The sequence below is a fragment of the Solea solea genome, chromosome 16 (assembly GCF_958295425.1).
Source record: "Solea solea chromosome 16, fSolSol10.1, whole genome shotgun sequence".
Taxonomy (NCBI): domain Eukaryota; kingdom Metazoa; phylum Chordata; class Actinopteri; order Pleuronectiformes; family Soleidae; genus Solea; species Solea solea.
The window spans coordinates 15,618,714-15,631,670 of record NC_081149.1 but is presented as its reverse complement, the minus strand read 5'-3'; the positions used below and the strand labels follow the sequence as shown (position 1 = coordinate 15,631,670).

Below are 12,957 nucleotides of genomic sequence, written 5' to 3'. Positions count from 1 at the left end.
GCAGCAGTTTTACTTACCATATAGGTAGGGAGGGTCTTAAGATTGCCAGGCTCTGGTTTGCTGTTGAAAGGAGCTTCCAGAACCCCTCTTTTCAGCATGTGAAGAAGCAATAGGGCATACATGTTGCGGTTCTTACGTCCATCCAGACCTGAGGCACACGTGGCCGGGTCGCACAGTTTCTTTATCCATATGGCACACTGCTGGCGGTCTGGGAACATTGGAAAAGAGGACAGCAAGGTAAAGTGTATTACTACTAAACATATCACTTTGGTTTGGACTGTGCTAGGGGTGGGAATCACAGGGTACCTAACGATACGACACATGGAGCACGATACCAATAATATCACAATACAACGAATCGTGATAATCAAAATATTGCAAGACAATCATATCTATGCATAGCCATAAACATGCTGTGAAGTGCACTAAAACTTGATTTTTTCATTCAAAGGATGATTTGACATTCTTTGTTTTGATTACCTGCTTTATGCATTTAATATTATTTTATACATTACCTTTTTATTTAAAGTATACAATCGCAGTGCAGTGCAGACACAAAATGCAGACTGCAAAGCCAGACCATAAGTGTTGGTCAATAAGTGTTTCTTTAAGCTGAGCAGTTTTGTGTATTATTTTATTTTTACTTTTAACGCACTATGTATCATCAATCATTAATTCTAAATCTCGGTATCCAGATCTGTGTCTTTGAAGCAGCTCAAGAGCAACAACAAACATCAAGTTTCCCACACCAGTGATGTCTGATGATGCTATTAACAAAAAGTGAAGTGTGAGTAAATGAAATCTCACCTGTCTTGTTGGAGTGTTTGAGGACATATGGCTTCATGTCCAGTAGAAAATGGTCAAACTCAGTGTCCAGCCTCAACCATGACTCTTCACGTTTGCTCATGTTGCCCTTCGGTTGGGAATTAAAGAATATATTACTTATGTTGTTAAACACAGATTCGCTAGCAACAGACAGTGTTTCAGCTCATTTACATGTTATGTGGAGCACAGTAGCACCGTGACACGTAAAACCACCACAACACAACATGACAAATACCTTATAATTATATCTCGCAGTGTTTGCAAACACACGAATGACAATTTAAAGGTCTCACACACACGTAAACATTAGCAAACATGATGCTAACGGAGCTAAAACACACAATAACGCTGGGAAAGCACAAGTGCATCTTCCTACAGGTGACATGGAACATTAGTTTGTAGTAACAGCGTCTTTAAAAAAGCACAGCGCTGGCGATAATGTTGTACGTGGATGGGGAAAAAACAAACTTACCACAGGCACTGATTCCACCGCTCAAAACGGTTCAAAAACTTTAGCGTCCTCAAGTTACGTCACATCCGTTTTCCGCGGTGAAGCAGCGTCTCACTGTTGCCATAGAAACTGCATCACATTTCCCTCATCGTTGCCTCCATATTCAATACCTTCACGTCATGCAGCTCACAATATATTTTTCCGTTGCATGTTATAGATTGACCAATTTTATACATACATTATACATGAATGTGCAATAATATTAATGTGTATATTTAGGTGCTTATTTATTCTTGCTTTAGGTTCCTACCTACCAATGTTTATGGGGGGAACTATTGAAGGTGACAATCCGAGTTGAACTTTTGCAGTTAAGAGAATTTAGTTGGATATTGGAATTATCCCATCATGTTAAAGAAGATAAGCTATGGTCTGTGTATAACCCATTTCCCCCCCAGAAACGAATCATTGGGGTTTTAAGTTTGTTCCTGTTGCTATAGAAACTGCATCCCTGATCCGTTTATCTGCTCCCCACATTCAATAACTTTGAATCATTTCACTTTATACACTTAATGGACCCTTTTCAGAGCAGCCAATTTGACCCATCACTTTTATAAAGAGGACGTAACACATGTAACATCATTCAAAATGGCAGCTGTGGAAGAAGGTTCTAAATTATACAGTATATGTATGTGTTTATTTCTAAGGAGCATGACCCTTTGCCCATATGACAAAGATCAATACAGACCACAGTTCAAGAGAGTCTCTGTAGATGTCTATGATAATTAAAATGTGACAAGGAATGGATCAGGGAAAGAAAAAGTAGCCATTTCTAAAGCTTTGAATGATCTCAGGAACACAGTGGCCTTAGTGATGTGAGTGAGATATATGGAAGCATGGTCAGAGTGATGCCATTTTGAAAAGAAAGGCATAATATGAGAACCATACAGAATGTAAATGCCTCTAAGAGCGTGAGGGAAAAAAAGATTTTCTGATCAGCCGATACCCAAACTGACCCCTTTGGCCAGACCTTGCATGGCGGTGGCAGCATCGCTCCATTAGTGCTTCTCAGGGTATACAGAGAGTGATCAGAGAAGTGAGAGGAAATAAAGCAGCCAAACACAAAGATCTTTAAAGAAAAGCTTATCCAAAGCACTCAAAATCTGAAATCACTTTACATGGTGACCATAAGCACACAGCTAAGCATGTGTGGGTAGACTTCAGTATGGTCATTCACTGAGGTGTTTAATCTTTTTCTTTAAAAAGAAAAAAAAAAAAAGTCCATTCAGGTCTATATAATTTCCAGAGCCATTTGAAGCAATGTGTTCCATCTAATCTATTCAGTTGTCCATGCACAAGCTATAGGCTACTTTCCAGATTATTGTAAAGGAAGATATTTCATTATTGTGTTTCTTTTATTTCCCCCATTTTACTAAAATAGACATACAATTGCAAAACCACAAATGCAGAGATATTATCCCCAATTAAGAATCTTTGACAGGATTTAGAAATAACTTTGTTTTAGTGGTTCTTCAAACTGTTTAGATGCTACATGGCAGGAGTTTCATGCTTGTTCCTAACCTGCAACGAACTTTAAATCCACAGGATGGCGCTAAAACGCAAGAGTCTTGTGCGACAGTGAGAAACAAGAAAAGCCATGTTGCCTTCAGGTGCTCCTCGTATTTTTTTTACCCATTTAATCTACGTTAAAAAAAATACTCTCTTAATAGTGACTTAACACAAATGTAGATCTATAAAAAGTAAATTTTTCTCTCAACCTATTAACTTTTTTATATAAACTAGTCCTAATTTAATATGCAATGTATAATGCATTGGTCCTGGGGATTTGGGTGCAGATCTAACGCCTCACTTTCACCTTGTCTCCTCCACTGCACACCTAATTCTAACTTTTCTATCAAGTGCAGTAAAGTTGTATTAAATTATGAAATTGTTAAACCAACTTTGTCTTTAATTGATCTCCAAGCTCTCAATTATAAATTTCTTCTTGTATTTTCAATTTATGTTGTGTCTTTAAACATCTTATGTGGGCGGGACTAGATAAGCTTTTGCTTCTCCCGCTTTCCCTTTCGGTTATGTGTATTGTGTTAACTACTAAGATAATGTGTGATGATTAATCTAACTGACATGACCGAAATAAACATAAATAATAAAAAAAAAATTAAAAAAAATCTTCAAAGACAGTTTTCCACTCTGACAACAAAATAAACTACATCACAAATGTAAACAAACTGCATTAGGTACAAAAGTAACCATGGTTTAGTTCACACAGCACTATTACATTTGTCCAAGTGTTTTTAACTAAATAATTAATGTTATATCATTATCAATTTACATTATATTTTGAGTATTTCATCCTTTCTCGTTTACTTTCTTTATGCCCTTTAAAGATGACATTTCTGTGATGTTTGTGTCACTGTAAAACACCTTGAACCTATGGAGTATGAAAAGTGCTTCACTGCCATGCCACGTGTTGTGTAGCCCAGTGGTTCTCGACCTTTTTAACATTATTGCCAACAATAAAATATAGATTAAGACAGAGAGAGATAAAGTGACTCTTTTAATGGATTATGTTTTTTGTCATGTTTCATTTTCTAAGCACAAAATTCCTCAGCTCCACCCCAATCGCATACCAGGGTTTAAATAGAATAGTATTTCTGACTTTCTTCCAAGTACCACCATTTGAGCCCATAATGTGAATTCTTGAAAACGAGAAATTCCCACAGCACGTAAAGGCGCGCATCTGCGACGTCACAGAGAATGAAAAAGAAGCGCTCAGCTGTGGTGCGGGCAGAGAGGTGGTGTGCGGTCGTTCACAACACTCACCCACAGCGTCACTAGCCAGTGAAGAGAAGTTTGTGGGTTTTTTTTTTCTCCGGTTTGTTTTTGCACCCATCATGGCTGACCACCCTTTACATTACAACGACTCTGCTGGGGTTGGGAACCGCTTCGCCCGCAAAGGTGCTTTGCGGCAGAAAAATGTGCACGAAGTGAAAAACCACAAATTTACTGCGAGGTTTTTCAAGCAGCCGACGTTCTGCAGCCACTGCACAGACTTCATATGGTGAGTGCCCAATCATACGCTCTGTGTTTGGACAGTGGATGACAAAAGTGAAACCATGAACTTAACATGAAGTTCAAAGATCTTTAACCATTTTTATAGAAATTAATAACATTTTGTATTGATTTTAGTTTCGTTTTTTCTTTGATAGTTTGTGCCGTTTAGATTGTTTTGATCAGAAAAACAAAACGGATCGACTAGAAAAGTTCCCTCATCTTATGCTTGTATGTTTAAGATCAAGTTGCTTCTGCCATATCAGCTTATCAATGTTATTCACTGACCATGTTTGATTACTCTAGTTGCCCAAAGGTTAACATCAGCTGTACCAAAGAATAAACCTTGACATTAATGCCTTCTTTGTTGCAGGGGATTTGGAAAACAAGGATTCCAATGCCAAGGTAAACATGAAAAGCTTGTGTATATTTGTGCATGGTAAAATCCCTGTGATATGATAGGTCATAGACTTTGTCCCCACACAGGCATCAGTGTAGCCAACTCAGTGAAAGTGTGCGCCACAATCTTTCATTCCGTTCTATACTGAATGTTAAGGGACAATCAGGTTCGAAGTGATTCAGTATAGTGCTGTGGGGTTTGCACATTTACCATGAAGCACACTGCAAATTGTTCAAATTTAAAAAACAAGTTTATTCCATGGGTTGCCATCATTCTGCAAGCAATAAAGTTAGAGATTAGTCACAGGACGGCTTCTTTGACACACATTTGAGCATTAAGACTTAAAGTACGAACATACCCTTAGGAGCAGCCCTTACACTCCAGTCCCCGACAGGCATGATGGGGTCAAATTCAGTAGAGTATTTTAACTTGCTGAGGAGCTGCCTGTATCTCTGGTAGCCATCTCTGTACTGGATGATGTACCTTGGAGGTGGTGGCAGAGGAGGAGGTGGAAGGATTGGCTCACTCACACTTTGGGAAACCACTTTCTTGGCAGGTTGTTGTGGACGTCTCCATTTTTGTGGTTGGTAAACCACTTGCCTAGAGTTGAGGTTCTTTCTTCCAGAGTTTGAGCGTCGCCTTCCAGGTGAAGGGAGATTGGGGTAACTTGGGACCGCAGGCTCTGAGGAATAATCCGTTGAAGACCCTTGACTCACATAGGGAGATTGGTCGTTCCCTCCTGCAGTTTCAGAAGTGCTGCTAGAACTTTGAGATTGTGCTGCATTTTCAGGGGGATAGTCAAAGAGTTCCTCATAGATCAGATTGGGAATTTCACCTCCATATGTACCAGTGTTAGAGTCTTGTCTTGGTGAACTAGCCTCAGCAGGACCACTGGGTACTGGTTCCGACTGCCAGTGAAAACCTGGAGGCTTTATAGCCTGATAAGGGTCAGGCTCAGCATATGGTTCATTTTGATCTGCACCACTGCCACTTGGGGAGGCATTCATGTCATTTGAAGGAGCAGCAACATTAAATGACTGAGGCTGATATTTGGGTTTTAAAGGAAAGGTGAGTGGCTTGTTAAGGTTTTCCAAACCCCAGTCTCTTGACTGACCATGAACAAGTCCCTCTACTTTAGGAGCATTAAGCATTGTACGTTGAGTCGGGACCACGGCTGGCCGCTGTGCAGGTGAGTGCTTGGTTTGGCTTGGATAAGCCCCTGGTTGGCCATTTGAACCTTGCCAGTCATCGAATGATAGAGAACTCACCTCTTCATCCTGCCCATCATTGCCAAGGTTACGAGTGTCAGTGTTGTAAGGATATCGAAACCCTGTAAAAGTTAAAAATAAGATAACGTAGATGGCATTTTAGGACTAATGTCTGTGGCAATTGAGAAAGTGATTACCTTTTTTAGTGTGTAAACCAGCGCCAGTGCCATCAAACAGCAAACAACAAATCCATGAAACCCTGCAAGAGAGACCAGAAAAATATCCAATTATATTCCCCATGTTAGAGGTACTTCAAAACAAAAAAGCCAAGAAACTAATTAATAAAACAAACCATAAAAGGCATCCAAGAGCCATGGCTGTTTGCAGAGCAGCAGCACCTGCACTCCTCAGGCACAATGGTGTGAAACAAGCAGCGCACAGGAACTAACTGGACCTGGGCACAACCTCTGGTCTTGTTTTATCCCTCTGTGTCCTTCATATGGGAAGTCCAGGTCTTTATATGTGAAGATCGTTAGCAGCAGCTGCTCATCAAGCAATCAGTGGACGTATTGGCAACAGGTGTGGAAGCTGAACGTCACCACCCACTTTTTCGGCCGTTCTTATCAAAGCGTTTATGTATTATTTCTTTGTGTGTTTGAAAAGCACGTACACCTTTCTTTCATTTGATGTGGTGTTCTACACAATATGCATGCGAACAGTCAACAACCGACAGTCCACGTAAAACTACTGTTGCTTACTTTGTAGAGTCAGGGAGTCATGTGCATGGTCTGAAATCAACACCCCATTACACTTTCAACATCTTGTACCGTGTCAGGTAAAGTGGGAAATGAAAGGGTGAGGACAGAGAGACAGGTGAAAAATAAAACTAGTAAGGTGTACCACTGGCACATGCTTCTCGGCACGGTGGCACAGTGGTTATCACTGTTGCCTCACAGCAAGAAGGCGCTAGGTGGAGTCTTCAGTGGAGTTTGCATGTTGTGTTAGCGTGTCTCCAGTTTCCTCCCGCCATCAAAACATGTTTGAATGAATGCAAGACACATTTGGTCAGGTGCGGGAGGGGCTGCGTCACTTTCTGATCTGACCTTGAAGAAATGTTTATTTTTATTCATTTAATCCACACCACAATTTGACCTGTTCATAGATATTAGCACTCTGCATACTGTATGCCTGTTGTTCATTATGAAATAATTCATCAGTATTCATCTAATTAACCAAACCCACTCCAAAAATTGAATTGTTATTTCTTTCTTTAGTCATTCCCCAAGCCTCCAGTGAATTCCATGGAACTAGGCTCAGTAGTTTTTTGTTTTTTTTTAAGCTATCCTGCTAACAGTCAGGCAAACAGCCAAACATACAAACAAGGCTGTTTGCACTAAAGCGTAACCTCTTCAGTAGAAGTAATGAGGGGAAAGGAAACATCTTTTACGTCTGCATCAGACAATAGACCCATCACACACATCTATTTTTAACAACATCTTGTTCCAACTCACCTGTTTTGGTTTGTTTGTAGCACAGATATTAAGAGCATCTATGTCCTCTCAAGCCAACGAGTGTCATTCTGTTTCAGTGTCATGTTTCATGAGTGATGCTTCAGTGAGAGGATCTGTGGCTTTACTCGACACTCTCCTCGAACACTGTGCCTACGTATGCCCAACATGCACCACCAGCTGTTTCATCATATCTGTGATCATTGGCACATGGATAGGAATGATGTGACTGAAAGTCGCTCTTGTATATCAGTAAGCTGTGAGTGAGTTTAACTCATACAACATGTGCATGTATGAAAAGCACGTCTTAAAAAGAATAAACCTAGACTAATGGGCCTTTTTTCACAGCAGATAGCAGATTGTCGACATGAAATAGTAGAAACACTCTTACCAGCAGATTAATTAGGGTTGTGTTATTGTTCAAGCGTAGGGGTACTCCTGAAAAAAGTTGTTATTTTTCAACGGCGTACATGTTTTCCATATTTCCTGAATGTGCTACACACATACACACAGTTTTTCTTTATGTCATATGTGTACACATACGCTGCGTGGGCTGCAGCACTGTTTCTCATGAATGTAGGCTGATGTGTGCGCTCTTGGGTGTAGACAGCATTGTTGTTGCAGAGTGTGCACAAGGAATGAGAGCCATGTTGAGGGGGAATAAGCTCTAGATGTTATAATATGCAGGACATGGCAGGAATTCTCTTGTGATTCACAGTGGCACATTAAGAAAATGATTAACTTGATGAGCCCCAGTTGTTTTTACTTGAATATATGATTTTATTACAGATCTGTATACAGACAAGATTCCTGGTACAGCTCTCAGGCAGACAGGCAGACAGACAGGCAGACAGACAGACAGACAGACAGACCAAGAACCTTGGAGTATAATAGCAGTGGAATTTGAGTTTATACCACTGGCAAGAACAGATAACAGTCTACGTCAGCATAAGTTATGTTTGGATCAGTGGAGACGTTCAAGGTCCAGCTTATCCCAAAGCTGAGACAGGGTGGCACCGCCCAACTGTAAACATAAAACATTGTGAATCTAAAACATTCCAAAAACCTTGGTCATGCACAATATTACAGATGTTAAAATATGCAGTAGTGTGAAAATTGCCTAACATGTGGATATAAACTCTAAATTGACTCTAGTTTCTTCATGGATTGGATGTTGTTCTTTTATTTATTTTTTTTATTTACTTGTATTTACTGACACTATTGGGATCATATGGTATAAAAAGAGACAGGGCAGAGAAGCTGTAGCTTTAATGCATATTAATTGAAATCGAGGCATATTTTATATGTGAATGAAAACGTATCTTCAGTACCAAGTACAGAAGTCATATAATTATGCCTCTTCACAGTCATAGCATTAGAACTGGGATGGGTAAGTTCAAACTCGAAACTTAAACACCTGTTCAAAATATACAGCCTACAAGCACTTGAGACTGTGTGAAGTAGTTCTAAGTTGTCCAGCAGAGCACTAAAGCTTTTGAAAGCAATATGTGGAGATATTTCTGGTTCCAGATCCCCATAGATGGCTAAATAAAAAATGAACATCTGTGGACTCAGCTGTTCGTGGAGAGAAATAAATATCTTATATAGTCATATAGCCCTTATTTCCAGCAGAAACAAGTAAGTAGACGTCTGCAATTATTTGTCCGCCAGACTTACTGTTTGGCATTTCTTGGTTAATAGTCAGCAGGCATTAAGAACAACTTAAAAAGAAAACATTGCTTCTAGAAAATCAGGTATTATGTGCGCTGTCAGGGTTTGATCCAAGCAAAATGCTTTAATGGAAGTGGAATCTTCCTGGAAACAAGACAGGGTTGTACTGTAGATGCGATGTGCTGTAAGAACGTTTTCCTCCTCCGAGGAACAAGGAGACGTGTTGGGTTTGAAAACCTTAGATTAGAAGAAACCACCCGAGAGCATCCCTGTAGTATCTGTTGATTTCACTTTGTTGATAGTAAACCTAGAGAAGACCATGCAGTACTGTAGAAGTGGCTGGGCTATGAAATGCTGGTAAAACTACTAAGGTGATGTCTTATAAGGACATCAGCAGCCACAATCATACTGGTATGAGTTGGTGTCCTAAGTAACAGTTGATATAGTTGTATTATAGTGCATACTTTTATTATTTCATTATTTAATTCATTCATTCAATCAGTCCACAGTCCACACTGAACAACAGCACAGAATAATCGAAAATATCCTCTCCTCCCATTCCACAATAAGATGTTGAACTGACCTGCCATCTCCATATGTTATTGATAGTTTTTAGTGATCCCAGTGTCATCGTTAATCTTTATCAGTTTTCACGCAGGTTTGATTTAAGGGGTGTAACACATAGTTTCTTAGGTGTTTTTCCCCTGTTTCTTTCCCCCCGCTTCACCCATGCACCTCCACTATATAATGAGTGGTGGAGTGTCACCCAGAATAGAGGAACTGTCTTAATTAAAGTGTCTCCGTCTGCGGTGGAGGACTGTAGTTCCCAGGGTGGTGACTGGTTTTCTTTACCTTTTTCATTTGTAAATGTCTGATGTCTGCTTCTGCCTTTTAAGGGATGTAGGATGCATTAAACATAAGTACAGATTAATAATTGAATTAAACCTGCAGTGTATACCTTTGTCTCCCCCCTCTGGCAGTGAAAGTTATTCATTACACCCAATTTATTATTTAGGTTGCACAAATGATTCCATAGTACACTGTATGTACAAAAACGTGTCCAAGAATAATCATGTGACTTCATTGTCATTGTCTATCGTCGGTGCCTCCCACTTTGTTACTGCCCAAATGTCATAGTGTGAAACTGTGTTTGGATGCTCTGCTTGTCCTCCTTGTCTCATCTTCCTCCCCAGCCTTTGATGCTGAGCATCTCTGGCAATGGCTGTGTCCTCTGGAGAGTTGAGAACCCATCACAGGCAAGGGAAGCACTGTGTTTGAGGTTAGGGAGGCAGGTGCAAGTAGAAAAGGAAGAGGATGCAGCAGTCTAGCGAGGGTGGAGAGGCGGTGAGAAGGTGCAAAGGTGAACATAAAGGACTAAATATACACAGGAGGATTTGCAGTTACGTGGATGGATGTTGTTAGGCTGAGAAAGGCGATGAAGTCAACGTGGCCTTTCATACAGTCTGGCTTCTCGCGTCAGAGTTTTGGCAGAGATAAAGCAAACAGTGTGACGACTCGGAGCAGATGAAAGAGAGAAGGGTGTTATGGATATTATGTCTACTCAATTATAAACCGTGGCTATGTTTTATATGAGTGGTCCTGTCTCAGATAGTCTGGTGTGCGGATGTTAGTTTGTAACTTTTGATCACAGTGACTTGAAACCTGCGATGACTGAGTTTTTGTACCCAATTGAACAGAAACAGCTTGGAAAACATTTATTCATCCAGCAGATACAGAGCAACAATTTCACTGATTTCATCATTTCGACGATAACAGATGTTTCGCTGTTTGACACTGGGCAGGTAGTGTTTTGTTTAAGACATGACTACTGCTGAAAAGAACAGTAATGGATTACTAAACAGTCCCAGTGTTAAAACTTGCTATAAAGCTGCCACAGAGGTATTTGATCTGGACTTTCAGAGTAAAATACACTAACATTGACATTTAAGTGTTTTTCATATTCAACAATTTATAATAATTCCGTTCTCCTTGACAGAAAACAATAATTTTCTCATATATAATTACATGTAATGGTGTAAAATGTAAACATGCTGTAGGCTTCTAATTCTCTAGGTCTGTGTCAGCAGGAGAGTAAGTCACCTTTTTTCCTCTCAAAGCCACTCCCAAGATGTCAGTGACGTTGACACAGCCTCCAGCAGACACAGGGGGCGTTTATGTTTATATTCTACCTGCTTAAGCCAGGCACCACCCCCCTCACCTGGATCCTTCAGAGATTCTTCTCCTTCTGAACATGTGCCACCTGCACAGTTTCCTGCTACACTCATCATTATGTGAATGGCAAAATCTGGAGAACGTCTCTACCTAGATTTCCCAGATATTACCCATATATGGTGATATATGGAAACAGCTTACGTTGGCCCCTGTGATGGAGTAGTGATCCCAAAGTCAGCCTGGCTCCAGCAGGACAGTGTTTGCAGGACGGTATTACTGTGTATTATTTCCATGTTGTTTGCATCTCTAAAACTGTAAGTGGCCCAGTTGGTCGTACATTGGAATACATTTGAATATGAAATGCAGCCAATTTGCCTTCTCTTGTATACAACCCAGTCATTGTTTGCTGCTCATCAAGTGATACCGATGAGGTGTTTATCACGACGAGAGCGGTGTAGGCTGCTTCACCACCCCCCCCTCGGACATTTATTACCCATGTGGGTGTCGTCATGTATGTGTCAGTTAGCGTGATGAGGGCTGACACATGCCTCCAACACGGCCTGCACTGAGTGCTAATGGCAGAGGATAGAAGCTGAGCCACTCACCTTCCACTGTTAGAGCGGAGCAGTGGATCTCATTTACCAATCAAGGAGCAGAAGTGAGGGGGTGTTGGAATATGAGAGTGACAGCTGAGCTACTTCTCATGGAGGAGGCTCTAAACAATAAACATCTTACACAATGGCAGGCTGCTCTTGTGAAGTGAAGTTGCTGAGATCTGAAGGGTCCTCCTGCTCGTCTCTGCTTTGACTATAAAGAAGGATATGTTCATTCATTAAATCTTGCTCAGTTGCTTTAAAATACATCAAAGCTTTGTTGCTTCAATGTGAATTTTTCATCTTCTCCTGAAGACTGGGGGTGTTGTTCTGCTGTGCTACATTTGCTCACATGGTATTTGTGGCCAACGTTATTATTATTAAATGATCATATATGAAGCTGTTAGTACATTTGTACATAACACATTTGTGTTGAGTCATTTCAACGACTCCAACTGTGGAACGAATATTGTTTTCACGAAGAGAAGAAATATACGAAAAAGAAAGAAAGAAAGAAAGACATTTTTATTTACATTTTTACAGTCTGTGAAGCCTGCAATATATAGGACTTTTGGATTGTATCAGATTTGACATTTTTATATGAATACTGATTCCCATCCCTAAAAAAAGTGAAGGGAGAAGAAATACTATCAAAGTCACAGTAAAGATAATTTACTTACTTCCATACCTTCATTTATTATAACTATAATGATAATTCATAACTAAATGACACTACATTTTATGCTAGGCATCACGATCACTAACTGAGACGTCTCACCCTGCTCCCCACAAATAAATTGTGTAATGTCGTTTCTGTTACATGCTGCAAAAGCAAAACATCTGCGAGTTTTCAGACATTAGAAATATTTAATAAATGATATCCATCAAACTTGACTGAGATCAAAGAAAACTCACAGCATAACTTCCAGTTTCATTCCAAACTTTGTTCTCTTGAAGTTATCACGCTTGGCTGGAGTGTAAGAAGTGTCTGATGTGGATTCGTTAAAATAGACTTGGTGATTATGAAGAAATCACTAAAATATTACTAAATTTGAAACTT

General features: G+C 40.0%; 3 protein-coding genes across 5 annotated transcripts in view; 1 reads left to right on the top strand and 2 right to left on the bottom strand.

Moving 5' to 3' along the window:
- LOC131475427 (axin-2-like) overlaps nucleotides 1–1,367 on the bottom strand; it is a 120,483-nt gene extending 119,116 nt beyond the window's left edge. For both annotated transcript variants that reach the window (XM_058653547.1, XM_058653546.1), the window contains exons 1-3: nucleotides 1,298–1,367; nucleotides 808–913; nucleotides 18–208 (exon numbers count right to left, since the gene is read on the bottom strand). In XM_058653547.1, the coding sequence (XP_058509530.1) occupies nucleotides 18–208; nucleotides 808–907 (291 nt within the window). In that variant the 5' untranslated portion in view covers nucleotides 908–913; nucleotides 1,298–1,367. The remainder of the gene's footprint in view (nucleotides 1–17; nucleotides 209–807; nucleotides 914–1,297) is intronic.
- Nucleotides 1,368–4,085: 2,718 nt separating this feature from the next.
- prkcab (protein kinase C, alpha, b) overlaps nucleotides 4,086–12,957 on the top strand; it is an 87,412-nt gene continuing 78,540 nt past the window's right edge. For both annotated transcript variants that reach the window (XM_058653550.1, XM_058653549.1), the window contains exons 1-2: nucleotides 4,086–4,355; nucleotides 4,719–4,750. In XM_058653550.1, the coding sequence (XP_058509533.1) occupies nucleotides 4,189–4,355; nucleotides 4,719–4,750 (199 nt within the window). In that variant the 5' untranslated portion in view covers nucleotides 4,086–4,188. The remainder of the gene's footprint in view (nucleotides 4,356–4,718; nucleotides 4,751–12,957) is intronic.
- LOC131475430 (uncharacterized) lies at nucleotides 4,974–6,418 on the bottom strand. Its single transcript, XM_058653551.1, has 4 exons — nucleotides 6,306–6,418; nucleotides 6,151–6,212; nucleotides 5,104–6,075; nucleotides 4,974–5,019 (listed from the first exon to the last, which is right to left on the bottom strand). The coding sequence occupies exons 1-4, from the start codon at nucleotides 6,326–6,328 to the stop codon at nucleotides 5,015–5,017; spliced, it is 1,062 nt and encodes a 353-aa protein (XP_058509534.1). The 5' UTR covers nucleotides 6,329–6,418; the 3' UTR covers nucleotides 4,974–5,014.